The 27,910-nt window shown below is 40.7% G+C and overlaps 1 protein-coding gene across 6 annotated transcripts in view; it reads right to left on the minus strand.

The window, feature by feature from the left end:
• BMPR2 (bone morphogenetic protein receptor type 2) overlaps positions 1-26,523 on the minus strand; it is an 84,572-nt gene extending 58,049 nt beyond the window's left edge. Inside the window, exons 1-2 of one of the 6 annotated variants that reach the window (XM_083472710.1) lie at positions 26,314-26,523; positions 24,941-25,638 (exon numbers count right to left, since the gene is read on the minus strand). In XM_083472710.1, coding sequence (XP_083328836.1) covers positions 24,941-25,016 — 76 coding nt within the window. In that variant the 5' untranslated portion in view covers positions 25,017-25,638; positions 26,314-26,523. The other 5 variants (XM_083472707.1, XM_083472705.1, XM_083472709.1 and 2 more) reach the window with 5 other exon arrangements.
• Positions 26,524-27,910: the final 1,387 nt, after the last annotated feature.

A 27,910-nucleotide genomic window follows, 5' to 3' on the forward strand; every position in this document is an offset into this window, starting at 1 on the left:
CAGACTGTGACCTGGTAGTGGGTCAAAACACACCAGCTGAAGCCTAGTAGCGATCATTTTGACTAATTCAGGTCTGATTGCAAACCATATGCCTATGCCTTTCTGATAAAACTTTCTTTTTGCTTCACCACCACCACCATTTATTAGACTTGTTACCTGAAGGTCTCCTTGTTACCTGAAGGTCTCCAAGTAACATACATCTCATTTAAACACACACACACACAAAAATATGTAATACAAAACATGTACAATTCACAGTATACGAATAAAAATTAATTCAATGAAAGGAAAGCATAGGCGGGTCTCCTCACCACTTTAAACTCCTTTGCAGTAGGTTAGGCTGTGAGATAGTGACTGGTTCAATATCATTAAGTATGCAGTTGTGGACCACCGGAATGAAATTTACGGCATGTAATGCCTTGAGAGAAAATATTATGAAAATGATATATAGGTGGTACATGACCCCAGTCAAGCTTGCAAAAATCTATCATTTGCCCGATAACAAATGTTGGAAATGTAAAGAAACTGAAGGCACATTCTTTCACCTTTGGTGGACGTGCCCAAGGATTAAGGCTTTCTGGGAGATGATATATAATGAACTGAAAAAGGTATTTAAATATACCTTCTCGAAGAAACCAGAGGCCTTTCTCCTGGGCATGGTCGGCCAATTGGTGCCAAAGAAGGATAGAACTTTCTTTATGTACGCCACAACAGCAACAAGAATACTTATCGCAAAGTATTGGAAGACACAAGATCTACCCACTTTGGAAGAATAGCAGATGAAGCTGATTGACTGTATGGGACTGGCAGAAATGACTGGCAGAATCCGTGACCAGGGAGAAGAGTCGGCAGAAGAAGATTGGAAAAAATTTAAGGACTACTTACAAAAATATTGTAAAATTAAGGAATGTTGAATGATGTTGGATTGAAATTAAGTGGTTTCAAGCTGTAATTATGACAAAATGACTTTCTTTTTGTAAGCAAGAATTTAAAGTTATAATAATTTAAGATGTTGGAGAGAAAATAAGGTGTTTTTTTTCTTCTTCTTTTTAAGCTGTAATGCTTTGAGATAAGGATTTGCTGTATAAACAACTCAAACTGGATATACAAGAAGGGGAGGTATGAGGAGGTTGGGGAAATAAGTTATGAGAAAATAAGTTGTGAAATTTATGTGTTTTTAATATTCTTATGTTTGTTTTTTCTTTTTGTTTGTAAAAAATTGGAAACCCCAATAAATATCTTTTAAAAAAAACACAATATCATTAAGTATGGGGGGGGGATTTGACCCTGGATCTACCTAGCCTACTACTACTACACAATTGTGATTTCTTGTGAATGCTATATTGCTATTTGGAGATCCTCCAGTTATGACAAATAATGCAGCTGAATTAAAAAGGTAGAAATGAGCTTTTAAAAAGTTGGCAGGGCAGGTGCAGCATGCCATATACAGTGACTACTGCGGAGATAGAGAGTGAGGGGTTTTCATTCTTACCACTGCTATCAGAAGGCCCCACGATGCAATAATAATAAAAGTGTAGGCTGCCACTTACACAATGATTCCACACGCACACCCTTACTCTATGCTATATTTGACTGGAGTCCCAATCCTAAAATACAGTGCTTTATGACAAAAATAGAGGGTTTCATTTCTGTTTTAAATGTGAGGTGGTGTTCCACCAACTACTATCATACCAGGAATTTTGTTCAGAATTTTACATGAATTCATTGGATAGTAGACATTTAGTTACTTTACTTGTTAAACGAACATATTAATAATAAATGAACAAGCAAAATACACACAAAGTATGCAAAAATAAAGAGGTTTAGCTTCTACAAAGCTATTTTGTTCAAACCAACTTCATTAATCCACATTAGTTTACATTACAAAGAATCTTAGACAATAGACTGTCCAACAGTCCCTAGAGACCCCCAGCTAACTGGAATAAAGTTCACTTCCCAGAAGACAGAGGGACTCCTGTTCTGCTTCAGCTCTTTCTCAGCAAGTAGCACGAATCTATTAAGCAATCTGTTGCTATACAAAAAGCAACACTGTTTTATCAACACACAGTTCTTGTAATTGCAGTTTATCTTGTTTCACTAGCTTAAATGAGATGGGAATACGCTAAATCTGAAGAGAGATGTTATTCCTCACATCTGAATGTAAGTTCAGCAATAAGCTGTTAAGCAATATACCGTTAATGAACAAATTATACTTTACCAAACTCATAATACCTCTAAGTTATTTAATATGTTTAATCAATGTAAACAAATATAATTGCATAAAACATAACATCCCATGAACATGGTGGGCGGGAGAAAGAACACAGGAATACAATAAGCACATACAAAATGCAAATTATCTGCTGTGTTTTTTTGAAGAATTTGTGAATGCACCAGATTTTTAATTTATCATGTGCTCTCCAAGCTGTTATGATGAATAACTTTAATCGCTTAAATAAAACATGTGTAGTACTAAGGGTCACAAACATTACAATTAATAGCACACATGGACAATATCTGGGAGAACTCCCAGATTTCCAACTGTGCTGCAGAGATAAGAGAACATAGTTCAAAATTCTTAACATCAATTCACAACTCTTTTCACCAGAAAGCCACTTCTTACAGCTTAAGATAGACTTAGGCTGTTAATTTGCAAAACAAATCAGCTAACATAAACAAATACCATCTCTTGCAGCTGCCTAACATCACACTGCAGCCAATTTTTTCCCCAGTCACTGAAAGCATAAAAAAAAGGCATGAGAGGACAGGAACAGCCTCACAGCGTATCCAAGTAACAAACTGTTCATGCCATTTGGTCAGCCTAACGCACATTAGAAGCACATAGCCCCGCAGCTACAGTGGTACCTCGGGTTACATACGCTTCAGGTTACATACGCTTCAGGTTACACACTCTGCTAGACTAGAAATAGTGCTTCAGGTTAAGAACTTTGCTTCAGGATAAGAACAGAAATCAGGCTCCGGCGGCGTGGCAGCAGCAGGAGGCCCCATTAGCTAAAGTGGTGCTTCAGGTTAAGAAGAGTTTCAGATTAAGTACGGACCTCTGGAACGAATTAAGTATTTAACCTGAAGTACCACTGTACTTAGTTATACTAACTAGGTTTCAGTGTACAATCTGCATCTCAGTTGCTCCATTCAAACACAAATCTTCCAGGTCACGTTTACTTTCTTACGTATTGCCTTATGCAAGATGCAAAATATTAACTATCAATCCTCAAATAAATGCATAAAACATCATTTTAGAAATCACTTATTGCAGGGGTCAGCAAACTTTCCACTGTCCCTCAGACCTTGTGGGAGGCCGGACTATTTTTTTTTTGGGGGGGGGACAAATTCCTATGCCCCACAAATACCCCAGAGGTACATTTTAAATAAAAGCATACATTTTACTCATTTAAATAAAAGCACACGTTCTAAAAACACCAGGCAGGCCCCACAAATAACCCAGAGATGCATTTTAAATAAAAGGACACATGTAAAGGACTCGTGTAAAAACACGCTGATTCCCAGACTGTCTGCAGGCCAGATTTAGAAGGCAATTGGGCCGGATCTGGCCCCCGGGCCTTAGTTTGCCTTTGTTACCCATGTTGTACTATATATCAAACAAGTAGAATTAAAAACACTCAGGGTCTCCAATACTAAATTCCATGTACTTTTCTCTCTCATATACTCTTTTCACCCTTCTATTTTCTGCATTTAGCCACCCCTTCCCCCAGCTGCATAGATTTTTTACAAAGAATAGTTATTAAAAAAAAATTGGTTGACAATTCAAGGGGTGTGTGGGTAATCATATGCCTTTTTGTGACTAATAAAAAACTAGCATCTGGATCTTGGAAAAGAAACATATCTTATACATGGCTACACAGAACTTAATACAAGATATTAATTCCTAACTAAACCTGGTGGGTGAGACTGCAAGTTCTTAACCCAAGGTACCACTGTACAGCTAAGTGAGGCTATGGGCTTATGTCTCCCACACTCAAACCCTACATTCTTGACAGTACAGTTCACTGACTCTCCACGTCTAACATGTATGTCACAAACCTCATGTCATAAGGTCAAATTAGGTATTGCTACCATAATCAGAATGAAGTTTTCTCAATATGAATGGAGTTTCCTAGATCTTACAGTTCAGACCCAAATATTCTGGCAACTATCAAGAAAATAGTATTTTTACTATCTCAGTTATAAAGGCTATGCTTTCTGACATAATAGTCAACATTCAAAGTTAATAGCTTGTGTGCATGTCTCTTTACAAATTTGTAAGTCTGTATTATAATTTCAACCATAAGATGGATAGTTTTTAATTGAATGAACAAGTTCATATAATACTTTATATTTGATTTTAAAATATTAAGCATCGTACATTTTGACTGCTTCAGTTCACTCACTGCATCACTCACTTTCTTATAAATGTACAATTTTAAAAAATCTCTTTTACTGCTTCTAAAAATGGGGCTCAAGTAAGTACAAGCTCAAAATGATGGGGGAAAGCATCACATATAGTTGGCAAATGGAATCACATTCTCTTATCAAGCAAATTCTTAACAATCTGAATTCGTGCATAGGCATGTCTGGAAAAACTATTTGCTCTACCTAGGCTTTATCCAGAATTTGGACAGACAGCCTCAAATGTTTGGGGCATGATTCTTCACAAGGCTATGTAAAAAATTCAAAATTATTCAGGACACAGCACCATTTTTTTAAAATAACCTGCTTGTCTACATCAACTTCAGTGTGGATGTTTTCCAAATCACAGCAGTTAAAAGTTATGTGTAGTTGGCCTTCAAACCATTCAAAAACTGCAGATGAGGAAACTGCTGGACTAAAAAATGGAAGGGCTCCAGAATGACTCTTCTATTAGTAGTGCAGTATACAGGTCTGCTGGGAAATAAGTGTCAATGAGTTCAGAGGGGCTTTCTCCTAAGTAAGTGTGCATAGGACTAAGACCACACTATAGAAACACTTGCTAAAGACAGGTAGCTAGAATGAGTAGCTAAAATTAAGTTCTAGTAAAATTCAATTCCTAATCTAATCTTTATTATGGCCTTGTTTTGGTTTGGCAGTGTAAAAGTCTAGATGAGTAGCTGATATTTGGTTCTAGTAAAACTCAATTCCTAATCTAATCTTTTCTACGACCTTGTTTAGATTTGGCAGTGAGCAAAGTAAGAACATGCAGCTGTGCTCAGGATGCAGTTAAGAGACTATGAGATTCAAAGTATTAGCTACCCTTTAACAAGGTACTTCCTCAAAATTCACAAAGCTTGTAACATTTACAGTGGTACCTCTCGCTGCAGACACAATCTGTTCCGGGGTGCCGTTTGCACCCTGAAAAATCCGCAACTAGAGGGCGCTTCTGCGCAAGCACAGAACGCGATAGAGAGCTTCTGCACATGTGTGAAACACACAGAATGCTTCTGCACGTGTGCGACAAAACCCAAAACTAAACATTTCCGGGTTTGCCGCGTTTGCAAGCTGAAAAGAAGCAACATGAACCTGACACAACATGAGGTATGACTGTACTGTAAAATTTGACTTGTAGGATTTTGCAGCCAGGCAGGAGATGAAAGAGATACATACTTTTAAATATCCTTTCTGTACACCAATAGTTTAACCCAACTACCACCATTTGTATAAATGCTATTGATACATACTGATACAGAGTTCAAGAAAAGTCACTAGAAGAATGGGCTTCTCCCTACCTCCCTTTAGATACTGTACTTAGACTTTTAATATGAGAGGAACCAATATATTCTTATGCACAGTTAGCCTTCAAGTTCAGTTATAAAACTATGATTTTAAAAATTACCAGTCCATTGGCTTACCCTTAAATGTCCCCACTCCACTGAATGGATTAGCTAATGTTTCTGTAAGGCTTTATACCCTCTTTCAGCTATCTTATAACCAATATCTCTTCAACCTCCATTTCTCATCTTCATTTGCTCAATGTTCTGTTTTTATCAAAGATCCATTCAGAGTCCATGACATTCACAGGCACTGCTGTTTCTGAATTCCTTCCTGCAGTCTTCTAAGCTTGGCCATGTTAGATGATTAATTAAGAGAGAAATATGCATCCTCAGATCAGATTTTTAGGGAACATGGTGGGCTGTGGGGAGAGTGGTGGACAAAATGACCTCCCCTATTCCACCAGTGGAATTCCTCCACTAGATCATAATCCTTCTGCCGATGAAAGGAACCCTTCTGTTCACAGAAGGCCAAGCCTGGATCCAACTCCTTGTGTCTGCTGATTACAAAAATAGATTTACAGGGGAAACCACATTGACCAAGAAATATCCGAAGCTCACCTAAATGACAGAATTATGATCTATTGTCTTGACTTGTATTTGTGTGATAACTGCTGGCAACAGTTGCCCATACTTGCTGGAACTATATTTTTATAACCAGTCACACAAAATTTTGCACTATCCAATCAGTATGCAGCTTGGCCCAGTTCCTCAAGTCATCTGAGGCCATCTGATGTTCCTCAAGTCATCTAGAGGTATCTTACAGACATCTTTCTGCAACACAGGAGCTTCTTATTTACAGCACACTTTGCTACTGTGGGGACTGATCTGTGGTGGGAGAAGAATTTTGCTTTGCAGCAAACTTCCAGCTCTATAATTCCCCGTAAATTCATTCCTGAAAAATTGTTGAAATAGACAGAAACCCTGTGCTTTTTTGCCAGCTGTAGAGCCTATACAACATTCACAGAGTCAAAAACAAAAACAAAATGATTTTAGGAATGAACTAGTAAACAATAAAATGCTGATCAATGCATACTAATGCATAGTAGCAAAACTCAATTATTATTTTTTCCTGACATTCACATGAAAGAAAACAGAAAAGACAGCATTATCACAGGAACTTGTTCTCACAAGTGTCCTGATAACAAATAAAATCAAATCATCTTGGGGTACAGAGTGCACAAATGGCAGCAAGGAGCTAAAGCGAAAGGAAGTAAATACCACCTCCTTTTGGGCCAGACTATAAAAGGCCCCAAACTACTCAGAAAAACACTGCTGAACGATACAGTGGCTATGTATTGGAGGCCGCAAAGTATGCCTTCTTTGCTTCCTTCACTGCCACTGAGTAGGTTCAGAAATGAGCACTCACCAATGTTCAATTGCATTCACCTCTTGTTTTCCTCCACTTGTGTTCAAGCCATCTCCCAGCCTGTTTCATTGCCATGAGCTCTGGAGTATACCAATGAGCCATGTGGGCTCTACAAAGCAGAAGAGGGTGCTCAGGGGCACTCATGTCAACAGTCTAAGCCATTCATATTGTAAATTCCACCATTTGGTCAGGGCTGTAAAAGAGTATGTTTATATATTGCACCTTTTAATCATTTGTGGAAGCATGTAATATACACTAAAAGGTAAAGGGACCCCTGACCGTTAGGTCCAGTCGCGGACGACTTTGGGGTTGCGGCGCCCATCTCGCTTTATTGGCCAGCATGACTAAGCTTCCAGGTCATGTGGCCAGCATGACTAAGCTGCTTCTGGCGAACCAGAGTAGCGCACGGAAATGCCGTTTACCTTCCCACCAGAGCAGTACCTATTTATCTACTTGCACTTTGACGTGCTTTCAAACTGCTAGGTTAGCAGGAGCAGGGACCGAGCAACAGAAGCTCACCCCGCTGTGGGAATTCCAACCGCCGACCTTCCAATCTGCAAGCCCTAGGCTCTGTGGCTTAGACCACATCGCCACCCGCGTCCCTCAGTATAAATGAATAAAACAGTATAAATGAATAAAACACACAGCTCACAATCTTTATTTGTTACTATTCTGGAAATTACTACTATTGTATCATTTAATACCTTCTGCATATTTTTAACACGCTACACAGAACATAAAATAAAGTATTAAATTAACTATCGGACAAAATACAAAAACAGGCCATATTGTTAGGAATTAACATATTTAATTACTGCATTGAACGCTGAATGAAATTAGGCCTGCCATCCTATTTACACTTCTCTGAGCATAACAACACAGAGGGACTTCTGAGTACATATGCATAGGATTGCACAACTAAAGAATCTATATACGGTAAACAGGTCACAAGGCGGAATTTATTTGCTGTTAAAAGAGGTCAGACTTTTTAATAAATTACCTGTTCACACCACTCTCTTAACTACACTAAATCATACCTAGCACTACTAACAGAGAGAATTTAAACACAACAAGCCTACTTAGCAGCAAATCCATAAAAAAAAAATTCTGTTGTAGGAATGGATCAGGAATAATTCAGAGCTGTGAAATCTGAGGAGAGAATGACTTGTGGTCTCCAAATATAATTGGTCCAAAGCCCTGAACAGTTAAGTCCAGCTGAATTCGGCTATGGGGTGCAGTGCTCATCTCCGCTTTCAGACCAAGGGAGCCGGCATTTGTCCATAGACAGCTTTTCTGGGTCATGTGGCCACCATGACTAAACCACTTATGGTGCAATGGGACACTGATGGAAACCAGAGTGCATGGAAATGCTGTTTACCCTTCTGCTGCAGGGGTACCTATTTATCTACTTATGCTGGTATGCTTTTGAACTGCCAGGTTGGCAGGAGCTGCGAAAAAGCAACAGGAGCTCACTCTGTTGCACGGATTTGAACTGCCAACCTTACGACCGACGAGCCCAAGAAGCTCGGTGGTTTAGACCACAGCGCCACCCACGTCTCTTAACGATGTACACCTAACACTTTTTGGGTATGCCTGAGAAGTAGAGTGTGAATGTGACTAACACGTGTATCATATGGGTATACTTGCAAGGCAGCAAGTATGTGAATGGCGTTAACACCCTACTGAGTACCGTATTTTTCGCTCTATAAGACACACCCGACCATAAGACACACCTAGTTTTAGAGGAGAACAAGAAAAAAATGTTCCCTCCCTCTCTGTGCAGCGCAAAGCGGCAGCAGAAACGGAGCCCCTTCCCTCTTGCTCTCCTGGCTTCAGCGAAAGCAACGTGAAACCTCCTGAGCACAGCGAGAGTGCTCCCACTGCGCTCAGGAGGCTTCAGGAGGCTATCTCTGAAGCCAGGAGAGGAAGAGGGATCGGTGTGCACCAATCCCTCTTGCTCTCCTGGCTTCAGCGAAAGCTGCACAGCCTGCATTCGCTCCATAAGACGCACACACATTTCCCCTTACTTTTTAGGAGGGGAAAGTGCGTCTTATAGAGCAAAAAATACGGTATATGCTCAATGCCAAACACATAATTGTCTCTTCATGATACAATAAAATGTGCCCCACATATTCAGTGAAACACACAAAGCTGTAAAGAAAATGTGGTAATTCACATTTGGAAATGGAGGAGTATAGAAAGATGGTAATGAAAATTCTGTCTGGATCTTGACAGGCAGCACACAAGTGAAGAGGCAACAAGGGGCTATTCTAGAGAGAGAAAATAGAAAATAATACCTAGTTTTTTAAATGAACTAGAAGTTGCTTATTAATAATGAGAGACCAAACGTAAGAAGAAAAATATGGAATGCTCACAACCAGTATATTAGAGTCATTATTCACAATACCCTGGGGAGTAAAAAAAGTGTAACTTTATATGTGGAAAAGAAACAATGAAGTATTTTGAATTCTATTACATATTACATTTCCAATAATCAGCAAACATTTTGACATCAGGCTATTTTTAAAAGTAATAGGTGAATTTCAGTATAAAAATTATGTATAAAATCATATAATTATAAAATAACATATGCTTTATTGCTAGAATAAATTGAACTATTTTCCATTTTAAGTAGTAATGTGATGAGCTGAAAAGGAATGAAAAAGCTCCCAGCATAAATCTGTCCATCTTAAAATAAATTTCATAGTGCAGCACAATTTGAAATGTGGTCTAAAAAATCAAGTGCATGCTTGCAGAGAAGTGACCTGGAAAAGCTAAAAATATATCTGTGATAGTCTTCAAGCCTCTGCTATAATGGACATTAGCTCTCAAAGAATTTCTTTTAAAACCATATTATTTATTTAACCCATATTGTTTTGTAACTATAGCACAAAAAGAAAAATAAGCAAGTCATTCCTTAGAAATACTTTATTCTGCCAGCTATCACCATGAAACAAGCTCTGCAATTAGGAAGACAAAAAATATAACCTGATATGAGGCAGTCCTATTCAAAATTCCCTGTAAGAAAATTACATGTTTACCAAATTGAATTTCTTAAAGCTATTCCAGCATAGACATGTGTTAGTTTACAGCAAAACTGCAAAGGCCACAAACATTTTCAGGGTATGTAAATTAAAACTAGAACACTTGTCTCAACATTGTATATAAATGAAAAAACAACTGGATTTTAAGTGGCAATTTGTAACAGCAGTGACTGAGAATTTGGACAGCTGGGATCATAAGTGGCAGATGGTTGTTACTTTGCAACTATTTGCATTCCTGAACTTTCCAACCAATTCCTAGGCTTCCAAAGCAACACTTGTTCTTCACCACAATAATTCCTTATGTGTTTAACATCTTAGAATTCCAAGAATTGGAGCTTCAGTGATGAAGATTTAGCAATCTGCCTGAACTGAATTGGCAATACATATAAGAACCTCATAACTTCCCAATACACACAGAAAAGGGCCTTGCTTTCTAAAAGCTGGTTAGATGAAACTTCATTATAAATTGCAAGTTTTAGGTCCTGGCCTACATCATTTAACAGCAAGGCTGGGATAGAATACTGTTAGAGTACTATTTTCATCTTGCCTGAATTTAAAGTTCCATTTTTCATGAACGGATCTCTTGTTTGCTTATTTTGCCCTGAGGTTATCCAGAAGCTCAGACATCTACAACTCGAAAACACATTTATTTTGACGTACTATCACAAGGGAGAGGGAGAGAAACAAACACAGTATAGTTTGAGGCTTACCTCAAAATAATAATAAAAAAAGATGATTAGACCTATGTCAGTTTTTCTCCTGCCTGTTTGCACATTCCTAGGAAGATGTGTTCTCCTGGGTATTCTGAAAGAGGCAAGAATTTTGCTGCAGCTGGAAGTCTGATTAACCTGTTCTGTCTTCCAAGTGTTGAAAGTCACACTGGAGTCTTTCTGACAGTGACGGGAAGGTGAGCTTAGTTTTGCCTTGTCCCCAAATTAAAAACAAAAACAAAAATCTTTGTGAACACAAATCCACAATGTTTGATTTTAAAAAAGCAAAAAAGATGACTGGAAACTTAAAATTATTGTACCAGTTTCCCCCTTCGTTGCCCCAAAGGAAGCTCAGGCTGGAGTTGAGGACAGCCAAAGAAAGGCTAGCCCCAGCCTTCCCTGTGTATCTTCTTGGTGAGCACCTGAGCAGGCCTAATAGCAATGATGTTATGAAGAATGAATGCCATTCTACTTCAGTTCAACATAAATAATTTTGCTTTCTTTGGAGTTAAAGGGATAAGGAAGGTTCTGGCATTTCAACCAGGAAATTTTTAGTAAATTTTCTGAACCTGCTATCTCAGTTATGAAAAAGAACTTCCAGTGCAGGTACATTAATAGTTACTAAATATATTCTTATAAAGTACCTCTGAAGGCTATTTGTGTTTTATTTTTATTTTTTAAAAAACTGTGAATATATGTGCTTTAAGGTTAAGCTAGTGGTTTCCAAGAAGAAATGATAGAACCTCAACTAAAGCAAACCTTACTCTACAACCTTGTCACAGAAACGAAAACACTGAATATTGCAAGGCAAATCAAGTCGTTCATCAACCAGAATATGAATATTTTTGACAAAGGTCAAGATGGCTTAATGAAAGTCACTTAATCCTAATGAGAAATACAATATTATACCAAGAGTGGGATTTTTCCCCCCACCTGAGGACAGCATACTAGTTCTGAGTATGGCCGCCTATACTCACACAACACACAGCTGCCCACACAAAGGGTGGCCAAATGCAAAAGATGGCAGGATTCCTAAACTTTTAATAATTGTGTAATAGAAAGAAATGGAGCAGGTGTAGTTTATGTAACACATTACACCTGCTGAAATTTCCTCTTCTAGAAAACAATTAACGCTGTAGGAGATCTGTTCTCTTTTGCAATTGACCACCCTAATCTATGTAGAAGCACACATATTCATACACATCCACACAAAATGTGCGCACATATCGTCTTTTTTCTCTCATACAAATATATAGACCCTCATTTTCTATCTATTGTTCCCACATACACATAGGATTCAGACTGCACTGAGCCACCCCACTCCCCAGTTCTAATTTCCAGATGGGGGTGATCTTCATTGTGATTGCAGCGCAAACAATGAACCCTGTATGGAAATTAAGTTTCTGTTGGCAATTTTCAAGTTTAAATGGTATACAATAATACTGAGGAAGTAAAGTTTAACCCTCCCCATGTGTTGCAACCCTCCTCTCTCAAAAATCCCCCCAACTTAGGTTTGCCAACAATCTCTCACTGGAGTTATTTGTACGGTAGCCATTCATGTCAGCATCGCCCTTGAGCCAGTGCCACCAACTGGACTCACACACTTCAGCCCCGACTGGGCTTGGAGCTGGGTAGCACTTCCAGAGACCACCTTCTGCACAGGAACAGGTCAAAGTACTGTGGACTCACAGCTTAGAGTTGTGAGCACCGGATTCACTTCAACAAGAAGACAGTCGTCGCACAGCAGAGTGCAGCAGAGTATAGCAGAGTATAAACCACTTGGAGAGCAGCTCTGTAGAATATTTTCTTTATTCTATCTACAACTATAATACACAACTATGTACAGAGCTAAATGGGGTCTAAACGAAAATGCTGAACTGCACTGAGTGTCTGCAGCTGCTCTTAGCAGCAACCTTATCTATACACACAATCTCTCTCTAACACTCAGTCTCTCTCTCTCTTTCTGATGTGAGGCTGGAGCGAAATAAGTAGAGAGCAGAACCACCCCTCCTCTCTGGAGAATCAGCAGAGACATCAGCAGATTCTTGGATATGGGAGGGGTGAAATCTCCTCAATTCATTGCCCAGTGTTTCTCTCCACACATTTTAGAAGTACTGTTAGGTATCAATACCTGCTGTGAGATGTATTCATACATGTATGATTAAGCAATCAGTCAACAAACAGCCTGTCCATGAAGTATCCTGTGAACCAGTGTTAGAAACTCAGATATATAAGCTAACTGCTAAATGGCACCTTAAACCTGGGGTATTGTCACCACAACGGAATGTCTGGGAGCCATTTTCCCCTCAGCGGAATTTCTTGTTGTTGTTATTCATTTCATTTATATACTGTATGTTTCAATGAGAAAATCTCAAAGCAGTTTGCAACACACTGAAACATCAAATAAGCAATCCAGAATAAAACAAACTCAAATCTCAAGGAAAAATATTTCAGATCCTTCTCAAAGTGACATTTTGCTTTCCCCATATTTATTTACCTACTTAATTTATATAGCTGTCCCACAGCAGATACTTCTGCTATGGGACACTGACTGTAGGAAGTCAGTGTGGTGTAGTGATTAGAGTGTCAGACTAGGACCTGGGAAATCAGGATTTCAATTCAAGGTGACTTTGGGCAAGTTACAGCCTCCTAACCTACCTCACAGGGTTATTGTAGGGATTAACTGAAAGCAGGGTGAATCATACTCCTTGGAGAAAAAGGTGGGATATAAATGCAATAAATAAGCTCTTCTGCTTACCTGCTTAAGAAAGCTGGAGGGGACAGCTAGAAGGAGATGTCAGTCATCAACTTGGCATCCAGAAATCTCTATGTGGTCGCAATTGGACCTGTGCCAGTCACAAAACACTCTTGGTGCCTGACAAATTTCCAACACTGCTGTGAACCTACATAAATTTTCACAAATGATGAGATCACCTTCTTCCAGGTATGCTAGCTTTTCACATGTTAGAAGGTTGCCAGGGTTTTGCTTGCTTTGCCTGGAATGACCTACTCTAGACAAGACAGTGCAGAAGTATTATTTCTGCAATTTTAAAATCAGCCCCAGTTCTTAAAATGGAGAACCAGAAAGCCTGTGAATTCAATCTGCTTCTAAACTGATGACCATAACCCCAAGCTACAGCATTATAAGGAGATTTTGCTTTAAAAGTAGTTTAAAATTTAAATTATATTAACATGTTTCAGTAATTAAAAAATATCTCTTCTAGGGTAAACCCAAATCCTAGTTTACCTAAGTGTTCATTTGTAAAAGACTTAAGAGAGGTTCTAGGGTTTTTTACTATGTAAAGACTGTAGAAAATCTCTACAAAATGGATTGCTATATTTCATCATTATCTTGCTATGAAACAAAAGAAAAAGACTGGTTATAAACCCTTCCTGGAAGTTTTGGGATCTCAGCTCTTAAAAGAGACGATCAAAGCTTCTGCTTTCTGAAAGCTGTTCTACATGTCATTCTCTGCATATTTCTATAGTGTGGGAAATGTGTTTGAATTACACTGCATCAAGACACTTTATGTTTTAATAAAGATAATACCTCCCGTTAGCCCCAAGCAGTCAGAGAAGTTGCATCACTGTGGGACCTAAATAATACTAGAATGAAGGCTCAGCTATCTTGTTCCATTGCTGACTTTGGTAGGTTTCCCCTTGCTCAATTGCAGGGGAAATGACACACTTCTAGATATAGCTTGAAATCCATTTTATACCCCAAGTAAAAAGTGGTGAGAAGAAGCACAAGTTTACTTTTTTTTTAAGTTAAGCATTATGCTATGTTTTTAATTTTCAGGAATATTCTAAAATATACAGTTGTACATTTGGTTTTAAATAGTTCATGATGGAAGGCCGCCGGGACCACATAACACCGGTTCTGAGAGATCTGCATTGGCTCCCAGTACGTTTCCGAGCACGATTCAAAGTGTTGGTGCTGACCTTTAAAGCCCTAAACGGCCTCGGTCCTGTATACCTGAAGGAGCGTCTCCACCCCCATCGTTCAGCCGGGACACTGAGATCCAGCGCCGAGGGCCTTCTGGCGGTTCCCTCATTGCGAGAAGTGAGGCTACAGAGAACCAGACAGAGGGCCTTCTCGGTAGTGGCGCCCGCCCTGTGGAACGCCCTCCCATCAGATGTCAAAGAGATAAATAATTACCTGACATTCAGAAGACATCTTAAGGCAGCCCTGTTTAGGGAAATTTTTAATATGTAACACTGTACTGTTTTTAACACTGATTGGGAGCCGCCCAGAGTGGCCGGGGAAACTCAGCCAGATGGGCGGGGTATAAATAATAAATTATTATTATTATTATTATTATTATTATTATTATTATTATTATTATTATGGCACGCCCAAGGGGACACTAAAAACAGTCCATTTCTACCCCATACCCAAGAACTTGGGGAGGAGTCCAATGGACCTTTACTAGCCCCAGAGCCCAGGCAGGAGATTAAACAATCCTCTTGCAATTATTCAACCTTGACAGATGAGGTACAAGTGGAAGAATGGCATTGCTGGGCAGGTGTGGTTAAGACCAGTGGGAGAAGAAACCAGGATAGTGTCCTAGATATTCCTGAGGAAGATTAAAAGGTAGTCCACAATGTTTCTGGGGAGAGTGCTCACATGAATAGCAACAGCAGGAAGGCCTGACCTGAATGCCTTGGAGGGAAAGCCTGCCTGAAGATGACCACAAGAGACATTAGCTAAAAGCAAGAGAGCTCTTCTGTCTGCTAGGGAATATTTATTTCCCCCTAGCACCAGCTATTTTCCCCAAATGAAAAGAGTACCAATTTACCAGGGCAGGCCATCCTGGGAATGGAGAAGGTGACTTACCTAGAAAGCCCATCTTAATACTGGAGTTATTGGAGAAGAAGCACAATGAGGCAGAAGGAGTCCCCAATAAATATCTGGTACTTGCACCTTGCAGGTTCCCCACCTGAGGGCATGTTCCAGTTGGCAGGGTGGGTGCCTAAGTCAGATAATTATGTTTTTTGCCCCAAGAGCCACATGGTCTAAATGGTTTGGGGATCCGTGAAATAAAAATTGCCCTAGATTTAGGCACTGAAGAGGAATCAGAACTACCAGTTATACCCATTGGCCTAAAATTTGTATTAGAAATTCAGGTATGTAAGCTGTTCGCCAAATGGCACCTTAAACCTTGGCTGAGGTTGCCACAATGGAATGTCTAGGCACAAGGTTGCAAAGCAAAAAATGAATCGTGTAGATCATCAACATTAACATTAACAATTCAGTCGTGCATTTTACCAATTACAGTAACCTTCCCCCCCCCCAAAAAAAAACATATGAACTAATACTGCAAGGGGGGGCAGGGGGGAGTGGGAGAAACACCTTTTGGGGTGCCCTGGCCGGCCCAGCATGGCTGCTCCGAGGCACCCAGCAACCGCCTCATGAGAGACAGGAGCGTGGGGCTGGGTGAGCTTGTGCATGTAGGCATGAGGGTGAATGCACTTCCTCCTCTTTATCCCTAGGCACATTTGCTTGGAAGTGAGCCCCACCTCACTGAGAGGGGCTTTCTTACCCCTAAGAAAATGTGCCTAGGACTGCAGCTCTCACAGCAGTGCTGAAGCAAAGTTTGCTGCTATGTGAGTCATCTGGCTTGTGCGACAGTGCAGAAGCACAAGACATGTGTCTTTGGCTGCATCCGAGTCACCTGGCTTGCCTAGCAGCGCCACAGTGCCATCAGCCAAGTGGAGATGTCAGTCACCAACCTGGCATTCAGAAATTTCCATGTGGTCGCAATTGAACTTGCACCAGTTGCAAAACGCGCCTGGCACCTGGAGAATTCCGAACACTGCCTAAGATAACTTCACACTTGTTGGCCACATGAACCCATGCCTGTGTATGGACTCTATGGAGACAATGGGGGTAGGGGGAGGTTTGAGGTCTTCTCCTCCAGCTGAATCACAAACATGTTTGCACACATAAAATGGCCAGATCCCTGGAAGACAAGAGGGGATGCATTCCGACAATCTCAAGCCCCACACAAAGGCCACTACACCAGAACCAGGAAACCATGGTAAATGGCTTTAAAAATCAGAACTTTATATTCTAACTTGTTTAGAAGTCATTAGCATGGCTTTCCAATCTGAACATAACACGGAGTTATAGAAAACTGAAGACATCCTGGCTTGTTTCCCAGATCACACAAAAAGAAGAGCGAAACATCTATGTGTCGTTACACAAGCCCTGTTCATATGTTGGCTTAAGATCTTTTAAATTATTATTTTCTGCCATTTATATTCCACCTATATTTTTTCATAGACCCTAAGGTAGTGCATATGTAGTTCCTAGAGAATCTCCCATTCAGGCCTGTACCCAAACCAAAGTGGTGAATCATATATGTCTTGATACATGCAAATATATGATCACTGGAATATGGCCACGGACTCAACATTACTCCATGCAACCTGTCTCTATAGTTACTTCTACCAGCTAGTGTTCAAAAATGGTCTTATGCATGTTTGACTGGCTCCAGTACTGCTTATCTGCAGTAACTGAAAGGATCAAGTAGCTTTGTCTCAGGCCATTTTCCTTTTATGGGCAGTAGTGGGCTAAAGCAGGGGCATAGTGGGGTGTAGCCGGGGCAATTGCCCCAGGCGCATTTTGAGCAGGGGGCACACTTCTCATGCCACCCTCCTCAAACCAGCCCTGAGTGTGAGAATGGGATCTGATCAGGTCCCAGCCTTGCAAAGCCACTCAGGGAGGGCGGCATGAGAAGGAACCCAGCCTTGCAAAGGCATGGCTTTTGTGTCCATCTCACGTGCCCTCCTACAGCAGCTTAGCGAGGAGTGTTACTGTACATGGTGGGGTGTGGAGGGCAAATGGAGCCCGCTGCACCAGGCTACTGATTGCTTTGGTGGCAAGGACTGGGCTGGCGGACTCCGTTTGCCCACTGCACCCCGCCATGGAAATATTCCTCGCAAAGCCACTTGGGGAGGGCACATCAGAAGGACCAACAGCCATGTGCCCTTTAAAACTGGAATTAATGGGCACATGGCTGTTGCTCTCTTCTTATTCTGCCTTCCTCTAGTGCTCCAGTGGTGATGGCTGGCCAGGCGCAGTGGGCTCCTATACCATCTTTATTCTTTTCCCTCATCTACTTTCCCCTTCCATTCAGTAAGTAAACAGACAACACAAGACCAGTCGCAATGGAGTGAGTCCAGCATAGAAACCAAGCAGGCTGCAAGACCATAAAAATGCAGGAGACTGCTGCAAAAAGATAGAGTTCTCCATCAGACCACTGGAAGCTAGTAAAATGTGTGGATTTAATTACAAGCCTGACACACACACACCTTTAATTTTGTTTTAAATATTTCAGGTACACACTTCTTTGGCCTACATTCATCTAACCCAGTGTGCTAGCAGAAGCCAGTCCAAGGCCAATGAGGCTTCCCCAAGTCTCCCTGCCTCCCAATCTGATCCACAGGATCAAGAAAACTCTCAACAGCATGTAGGGGGGAGGAGAGGAGGAATCATTCAGTCTGGCAAGCAGATATTCTTATGCTGATGGAATGAACAGAAGAGTATGATGTTGAATTCCTCCCATTGCTTTTTCTGCAATATATTCCACAATATGGGGAAAATGTAGAACTGAGCATGCACTGTACACATTTTAAAAAAAGATTAACAGCATATTCCCTGGTCAACACACAATCACTCACCATTCATATACAAAAATGTCACCAGAGATAAGAACATTTATTTAGCAAAGAAAAAAAGAACCTTAAAGAAGCAGAACATTATATATATATATATGCAAACATTTTCAATCAATTCTGAAAACTATGTAAGCATCTCTGTTATCAATGTGAGTTAATATTTGTTTTGTTCTTGCTGTGTTAAGCCACATTTACTCTCATTAACAAAGAAAGAACCAGGAAAAAGTGACATCAGGCTGAAGCAATGCATGAAGGGATGGCTGTATCCCACAGCAACAGAATTAAGTAACTGGAATCAGCAACAATAACCACAGAACATCACAAAACCAGCAGACCTATATTACAGCACTCTACACTGTCCCTGGGTGACCCCATTACATCCCACAGCTTTCAGAACCACCTGTACTTGACATCCAAAACTTTTTCCTTTCATGTAGTCTCTCATGTCCAAGTGCCCCTTTGATTTTTTCAGTTGGAAGCTTTGTTGTCATTACAAACTCAATATGCCCATGAATGAGCTTATCTTTTCTCCTAAGCCCCCCTCTTCTTATCCACTGACATCATCCACCCTGTGGGAAAGGCACATAGTCATGATTTTTATCCTTCATCTGCTCATTCCTTCAACTCCTACATTCAATCCATCACCAAATAGTAACAATTTCCCCTTTCACAAAATTACATGATTGATGGTCTATGAGGTTTCATAGGGATCCAACTATCATGGAGGCAAAGAGAACCTCGCAGGTGGTGGCATCTTCACATATCTGAGACATGGGTTCCACCACCCTCAGCAATCCAAAGGTCTACCATTTCCCCACATAACTCTGCCCTTTCTCCCTTGCTGCCCCATTATACCTGGAACTGCATCCAGTAATGTTCTCTAATGCCACCTCTTACTTCTTTCATATTCCTCTATAAAACCCACATTCTCCATTAAGGCTTTCACACAATATAAAAACATAAAAACGAACAATAAAATTTAGGTCAAGTTGGTGGTCCAACTTCATTTTGTAACCTCTATTATTCTGGGAATCCTCAGTTTATCAGTTTGCTTTTTTGGTCTGCTCTTATTTCAAATAATAAAATGTTTAATTTTTTTCAGAAATTGACTAAGCATATGTAGCATAGATAAGTCTTATGGCTGTATGTTGATATGAAAACCAACACAGTTTTAGGACTTGTTAAAAATATCTCCGCATTACCCGCTTGTACTAAAATGCCTTCCAGTTTCTCAGCCTCAGTTCTTCACTTTTAAATTTAGTTGCTATTAATATGATTGAGGAGAAACGAGAATCGTTTATATTGATTGTAATGCAGTGAAAATGTGAATTAAAAATGATATACTGAATGACTTGTCTTGGGGTGAATAAAGATGACTGCCTTACCTTGTGAGAAATGTGGGTGACTTTGCTCAGATTACTATTCTCCTAATTTTATACTGTATATAGTGCCATGTACATGGATGGCAGTGTATAAGTAATAACTTGCAAATAATGAGACGATGGATCCCTGCTCCACTGACTTTTCCTCTGTGAGATGAGTGGCAGGGGAACATATTGAATTTACATGTAACTTTGTCTCACTAGGTTTGGAACTAGGTGATTGCTGTAAACCACGGATATATTTTCCTGATACAGCAGTATATAAATATTTTTATAAATAAAATACACCTGCAAGAGAAGATTGTGGGGATTAGTACCCAAAAACATATAGCTGTTGGTTGCCAAAAAAGAACCATATCACCATACTTCCAGTTCTGCCACTTTCCCCCCTGCCTATTAGATACCTAATTTGTGTGGTGTTTCAATTTAGATGGAAAATGTTCTTGGCTTAAAGGGGTATCAATCAACATTATCCTGTCTCTGGGAAATAATTCTAGTTTAAGTTTTTGATTCAGCCTAATTGTGTTATCTTCAATGACTTACTGAGACTTTCCACAAGCTAGGAAAATACACATCTACATTTGGCCAGATTACAGTGGTACCTCAGGTTAAGTACTTAATTCGTTCCGGAGGTCTGTTCTTAACCTGAAACTGTTCTTAACCTGAAGCACCACTTTAGCTAATGGGGCCTCCTGCTGCCGCCGCGCCACCGGAACACGATTTCTGTTCTCATCCTGAAGCAAAGTTCTTAACCTGAAGCACTATTACTAGGTTAGCGGAGTCTGTAACCTGAAGTGTATGTAACCCGAGGTACCACTGTATACTAAAAAGTTTGTGATTGAAAATAATAACATTAGGATAGGTGGAATTATGCTCCAAGTCCAAAGAAAAGTATGTGAGAGCACATAATCACCAGATGAAATAATGTTTTTTAACTGTAATTGTTTTTAGAATGTTTTTATTTTTATCTTTATTTTAAATTGTGGATGTATTGACTGAACTGAGCTCTTTTGAGAGGAAGGAAGGGCTATACAGTTTTAAAATAAAAAAAATTAAAATAATGGTGTGTCATTGTTAAAAATAAACACATCATAGCCTGGTCAGAGCCTGAACTGGAGACTGGGTGGGATTGTTGCTCTAGGTTTTTCAAGGTAAAGTAAGATGTGTAAATACAAATACTTGGATCCATCTATGGAACCAAGCATTTCATAGATCACACTGGAAAACCTTATTTATTTGAGGCATTTATATCCTACAGTTCAGCTAGCAAGGCCCCAGAGCAACTTACATATCAATTAAAAAAAAACCCAACATAATTCCTATGTTCGGGCTTACAATGTTAAAATGCAAGACACAAATAGAAAAAAGAATGGGGAGGGAAGAGAAAAACAAGCAAGCTAAAAAATCTTATTATAAATTTACGAAGTTCTTATAATAGCCAGCTCAGATGGAAATGGGCTTAAAATACCCTTAAAAAAAAAAGACCTTATCAAGTTCCTAAAAAATAGTCTGATAACTCAACCTTTCTTTAAGGGGTTTTATGGCAGCTGGAAGCTGTTGATCCTATGATTCCTCCTCTCACTGCTGCCCCTCCTTAAATCTACTCTGCAGTATGGAGACCCATCACAGCAGATTTGAGGGAATGGCATAGGAGGATACAAGGGGTGGAAGGATTAGAAAAACTTGGCTTTCCTCCCCATTGAATGAGACAGAATTGAATGTCACCCAAAGTTATTCACAGACTTTCAGTTTTCTCCAAACTGGCTGAATGGGCAGTAAAATGGCAAATGCAAATCAACAGACGCAAATATAAAGAGATGCACAATGGGGTAAAAAAATATAATTTCACGTAAACACTATTAGAATCTAAACTGGTGGTGACTGACCAGGAACAAGAACTTGGGGTCACAGTGGGCAGTTTGATGAAGATGTTGACTCGGTGTGTGGTAGCTGTGAAATGTGAATTACATGATAGGTTAAAAGAATGGGAAAGGTAAAGGACCCCTGGACAGTTAAGTCCAGTCTAATTCAACTATGAGGTTGTGTTTTCAGGCCAAAGGAGCTGGCATTTGTCCGCAGACAGCTTTCCGGGTCATGTGGCCAGCATGACTAAACCACTTCTGATGCAACGGAAACACCAACATAGGGATCAATATATGACAGGAATCAATAGGGGTTGAAAATAAAACTGCCAGTGTCATGATGCTGTGAGGTCTATGCTGTGACTATACTTGGAATGCTGTGCACAGTTCTGGCTGCCTTGCTGCAAAAATGATACTGTAGAGCTATAAAAGGTTCAGAAAAGAGCAAATAAAGTGATGAAGGGACTGGAGCAATTCCCCTACATAGAAAGGTGATAACATCTGCAACTGTTTGGTTTAGGAAAAATGGGAAGCAGGGAGACATAATGAATAAAACTATGTATGGTGTAGCAAATTGGACAGGGAGACGCTTTTCTCCCTCTCATAATTTTAAAAACCAGGACCATCACCATCCAATGAAGCTGACTGCTGGAAGACGTAGGATGCACAAAAGAATGTCTTCAGACAGTGCATAGTTAAACCATGAAATTCACTCCCACAAGAGGAAGTGATAGCCCTACCTACTATATGTTCTACCTCCATTGTCAGAGGTAGTATGCTTTCAAATGCTAGGAATCACAAGTGGCGAGAGTGCTTTTGGGTTTCCCACAGGCATCTGGTTAGCCACCGTAAGAACACAATGCTGGACCAGATGGGTCTTTGGACTGATTGAACAGGACTTCTATTATGTTTAAACCATCAGGAGTGCTCTGATGGTGTTTCCTGCTTGGCAGGGGGTTGGACTCGATGGCCCTTGTGGTCTATTCCAACTCTATGATTCTAAACTGATTTATCCTACAATGTATTCATAGGTTTTGCAAAATACATTTAAAAGAATTTGGGTATTAGACTTATTTTATTGATTCAGTATAGGACTCCATTTGTTTTTATCCTTGTTAGATATTGTAGAACTTTACCACTAGTTAAATGTTGGGGTTTGTGAATGAATGCACACCAGAAAGTTCTTGAGTGGTAATAGGATACAGCATATTCATAGAATATAAATCTGGACTCTAAAGACTAGTTAGTGAATTACTTTCTTCAGCAGAGCTGTTGAACCGTCTGACTTTTCTAGACATTACTGAATCTGTAGGTGCCAGGGATTCTCCCATCATATGGAAAACGCTGGCTAGATTGCCCATAATAACTTCCCCAGTCTATAATTAATACCAAATTTACTCTCAGGTCAAAACTGAAGACAATTGCTATTCCTTTTAGCAAGCACAATAAATGTCTCAAATTTTGCCAAGAAATCATCCCATAGAAAAACCATGTATTTTTTTGCAGACTTGATTGAATATGGAATAGTTTATTACACTTGTAAAGTTTAAACGTAGAAATATGGGTTTCAAATATCAATTCTACAGAGGAAACAGCTTATGAACTACCAATTACATGCATAGTGGACATTAATCTGAAGCACCAATGATTTAGCCCAAGGCCAGCCTGCTGCAATCAAATGTTCTATATCAATCATTTTAGTTCAATATCCCCCCACGGAAAGCCCTTTTAAAGACTTAAAATTAGTACTGCTGAAATCTTAAGCATGTATACCCAGAAATAAGCACTACCAAGCTCATTGAGATTTACTCCTAGGTAAATCAACCAACATTTAAATCATGCTTGAAAAACAAATATGCAGTGCAATCCTACATGTAACTTGCCTAGAAGACTGAATAACCCTTCACATTTAACCACTCCTTTTTTTTTAACCAAATAGGATTAAGATAGATAGATAGATAGATAGATAGATATAGATATTTAAAGGTTTTGTCATCATTGGCTTCCTGTACCTGAGAAAATTGCTCTCTTAATCTTAATTCTAAAATTTTATTTGAAGGACCCAAATAATTTCACCTGTTCATTTAATATAATTCTTTTGAAACATTCCTAAAGCAAATTTATTTGTCCACTTGAAAAAATTAGAGGAAAATGAAGTTAGTTTGGTATTTCAGCTGGTAACTGAGGGTAGGAAGACATACAGTACTTCTAGATTTCTGTCAGTGAAATTTTAGGCATATCTCTACTCAGAAGTATGCGCCATTGAGTTAAACTGGAATTATTCCCAGGAAGCAGGTATAAAAACTGGGTTGCAGTCTAAAACTGGTTGAAAATATGTACAAGGAATAAAAATTAAACATATAACATAGGCTCAACTCAGAGCTCTTTCATCCTTTATCACCCAAGAAGGTTTATGCCGGTATCAAGCTTTCACACATGTCCAAAAGATGAATAATATATCCGATATGTTGTTTGCAGTGAGCAAAGCTCATAAAAAAAATTGCTCATGATAGTCAGAACACAAAATAATTCTGCATCAGTTTTTCTGCTTACATTCTGTACTTTTTTCTCTGCCAATACTGACAGATTGTGGGTTTTTTTCAACCCAGACATACATTGTTTCACACAGTGTGAAACAATATGTATTACATACTTCAGTCAATGAAGAACCATTGACCACACTTATGGTTGTGAACAAAGATTCCATACACAGCAAGCCAACAGTTTCTGAAGTGCAGGATGTGCGTTGGAAAAATATGAATGGTGACAAATATCATAATAAAATAAATTTTCATCCTAACTACTAGATTGTGCTAATCTGCCCCAATAAAATATAGGAAGATAACTAGATTCACTAGATCAGCGTCTGAAAACTGAAACAATTTCCAGGAGCATGATGCAGACATTTTAAAAAGATAAGCCTTAACAGTGGCCAGCCGCACCCCCTTCCCTGTAGGCAAAACAACTAGCGTGGATGCAATCTCTAGAACCAATTAAGTCAAATTATTGAAATGTACTCTGATTTATTCACATGGCCTTCAATGGGAGCCAAATTGGTTTAAATCCAGGTAATCCGGCTTAATTCGTTTGCAGATCATGCTGTACTGCTACACCCACTGGCTACTTACCAGCCGCAGTGCTGAGTAGTAAGGTGGCAGTGGAGAAAAGGAGCAATAGCAAAAGGTGCTGCAGCAAGGCGGTCATATTTGAAGAAATCCAGGAGGGTGGGCGATGCGTAGAATAATTTTCTTTTAAAATGCCAGCAGGAGGAAATCTCCAGTCTCCAAAGAGCCTTAACCCTCTTGGTTTACAATCCAGTCTGAAAGGGCAAATGGCAGATGAGAGGAGCAGCCTGACCTCTTACTCCATTACACGGATCTGTCTTCATGTTTCAGGGCTCGCCTCCCAATCGGCAGATGAAGAGTTTTGGTTCTCAAGCGAACAGACGTGTCCTTTCCCCCCAGCCGGCGGTCATCTTTCGCATACTATATATATATATAAACCACGCTTACTTCCCACGCTTCTTCGCAATATCAAAGCACTGCACACGTTGCACAGGAATCATATCCGAGAGGTGCGGAGAGGACGAAACAAAAAAGACCCACGATTGTCACCTTACAAGCAGCTTCCTCGATCCCCCCAAAGGCAGACACGGGCAGGCATTTAAAAGGCCGAGGTCTGAGGAAACCCAAGAAAAAAACACAATTTCTCTCTGCCGTCGTCTCTTTCCTGAAGTGTTATTTCCAGTCACTTGACGTTTAAAAACAACAAGGCGTCGTCGTTTTCGACGTGAGGGGTTTTAACGGCGTCTCTCCCCATGACGAGTCTTTGGAAAGAAGAAAGAGAGAGAGAGAAATCGTCAGGATCCGATCCTTTAGCCTTACACGAAGGGGGAAAAATAATAATTGACGGGAGAAAGGGAAATATTCTTGGCGTTTCTCAGGAAAGGGCGCCAGTAATGAGGGTGTCTCCCCCCCCCCCCAGCAGCAGCCCCGAAGGCAAGAGAGGCCTTCTTTCCTCAGCCCACCCCGACCCCCAATACTGGAAAAGGCTTTGAGGGAGGGCGGCGAAGGAGGGCGCCCCCTTTTCCTCCCCTCACTTCACAAAGGCTTCCCCCCTTCCTTCCCTCAGCGCCGGCCAAGCCCTCCTGCCGCCCTCCCCTCACACACACACACACACGGTCTCGCCTGCCCTGCCTTCGGGGGCGCCTCGCTCGTGCCTCGGCCCTCTGAGAGAAGCGCGTTTCTCACGCCACGGCGCGTCGCCTCCCAGTCGCCGGGCGGCTCGGGGCTCGGCTGGCAGCTGCTCCCTCTTTCCCCCCTCAGACCAGACACAAAGGGGAGTCGCTGCTCCAACTGCCAGTCTGAAGCGCCCGGCCCGCGGGCGCCACCGTGCCCCGCCCCGCCCCGCCCCTCATTGGCTGGGAGCCGACGCGACGTCGACGTCCCCGTCCCCCCCAACAAGCCCCTCTTTCTCTCGTTTCTCTCTCGCTCGCTCCCACCGAAGGTTCTGATCCGCTCGCGGTTGGGAAGCGGCGGTCATAGAGAGGCGGCGCTCCTCCCGGCAGAGCGGCCCCCTGAGGGAGGGAGGTGAGAAGGTGTTGACGGAGGCCTTTCCGCGCCGCCATGTTGCGGAGGCTCGCCAGACGGGCGGCCCGGCGAGAGGGGGAGCTGCTCGCGCCTCTTCCCTCTCTTTCTGGCCGCCGCTGTTGCTGTGGGAAGGCGCCTCCCGCGGCCCTTCGGCGCTCCGCCTGACGCCGCTCTCCCGGTGGACTCTCCCTCCCAGCGTTTTATATTTTACTTCTTTCCCCCCCAATAATTTTTTAATTAGATTTTCCACAGTGATACCACAAAGCAAAATGATACACAAAAACAGAAAAAGAAAAAAAGGGGGAACAATAAACAGATAAACAATAACAACAAACAATTCTTCACAAATCCAACCTTTTAAACATCAGATAAACAATAACAACAAACAATTCTTCACAAATCCAACCTTTTAAACATCAGATAACACTAAACTTAATTCTTCACAAATTCAACCTTTTAAACATCTTGGTTGACTTTCTCAAATCCCTCCCTTCTGAGTTTCCTTGTAATTAAAAGTAGCAGCTTTCCAATATCATTATTAAACTAAAACAATTTCCAATTATAGTCCATCTTATTCACTTTTCTTAACATTCTAAATCCCATTTATTTAATTATAACTTCGTTTAATTCTAGGCCTATTTGTTTCAAGTAATTTCTAATTTTTTATATTACAATATTTATTCAAATAGTCCTTAAATTTCCTCCAGTCCTCTTGAAACTCTTTTCTGGTCGCGGATTCTTCCAGTCAGATCAGCTAGCTCCGAAAAGTCCATCATCTTCATCTGCCAATCTTCCACTGTTGGGTAGTTCTTGTGTTTTCCAATTTTTAGCAAGTAATATATTATTTTATTTCGTCCTCCTCATGAGTTTTCTTGGACCTTCTCTCTGTCGTGGGGCCCGCCTGCCTCGAGACCCCCACCCCGGGTCAGCCCGCCCACGAGGCAAGAGGAGGCGACCAGCCTCAGTCGGCAGGATCCTCAGGGGCAGGCAAGATCACAGACCTGGAAGGGATCCCGCAGGGTCATCTAGTCCAACCCCTGCAAACCAGTTTGGAAGCAGTGCTGGATTTATGTATAAGCTAAACAAGCTATAGCTTAGGGCCCCACTCTCTTGGAGGCCCCCAAAAAAATTTAAAGGGAAAAAACAACTGGATGTACATTTCCAAAATACAAGATAAAAAGCAAATAAAATAAAAGCTACATACAGCAGCAGTGTATTGTGTTGTGTAGGCTCCTATGATGTAAGTAGTGGGCCCCGTCTGCTATCCTGCTCCCTAAAATATTACTTGTTTGCTCATTTCTATATACAATGGTACCTCTGGTTGCAAACAGGATCTGTTCTGGAGTTCCATTTGCAACATGAAAAGCCCACAACCTGAAGCGCCGTATCTGCGCAGGTGCGCGGTGCGATCTGGCGCTTGTGCACATGTGTGATTTAGCGCTTCTGCGCATGTGCGAGCGGCGAAACCCAGAAGTAACCCTTTCTGGTACTTCCGGGTCGCCACGGGAT

Source organism: Podarcis liolepis (genome assembly GCF_965112155.1).
Source record: "Podarcis liolepis genome assembly, chromosome: 1".
NCBI lineage: Eukaryota > Metazoa > Chordata > Lepidosauria > Squamata > Lacertidae > Podarcis > Podarcis liolepis.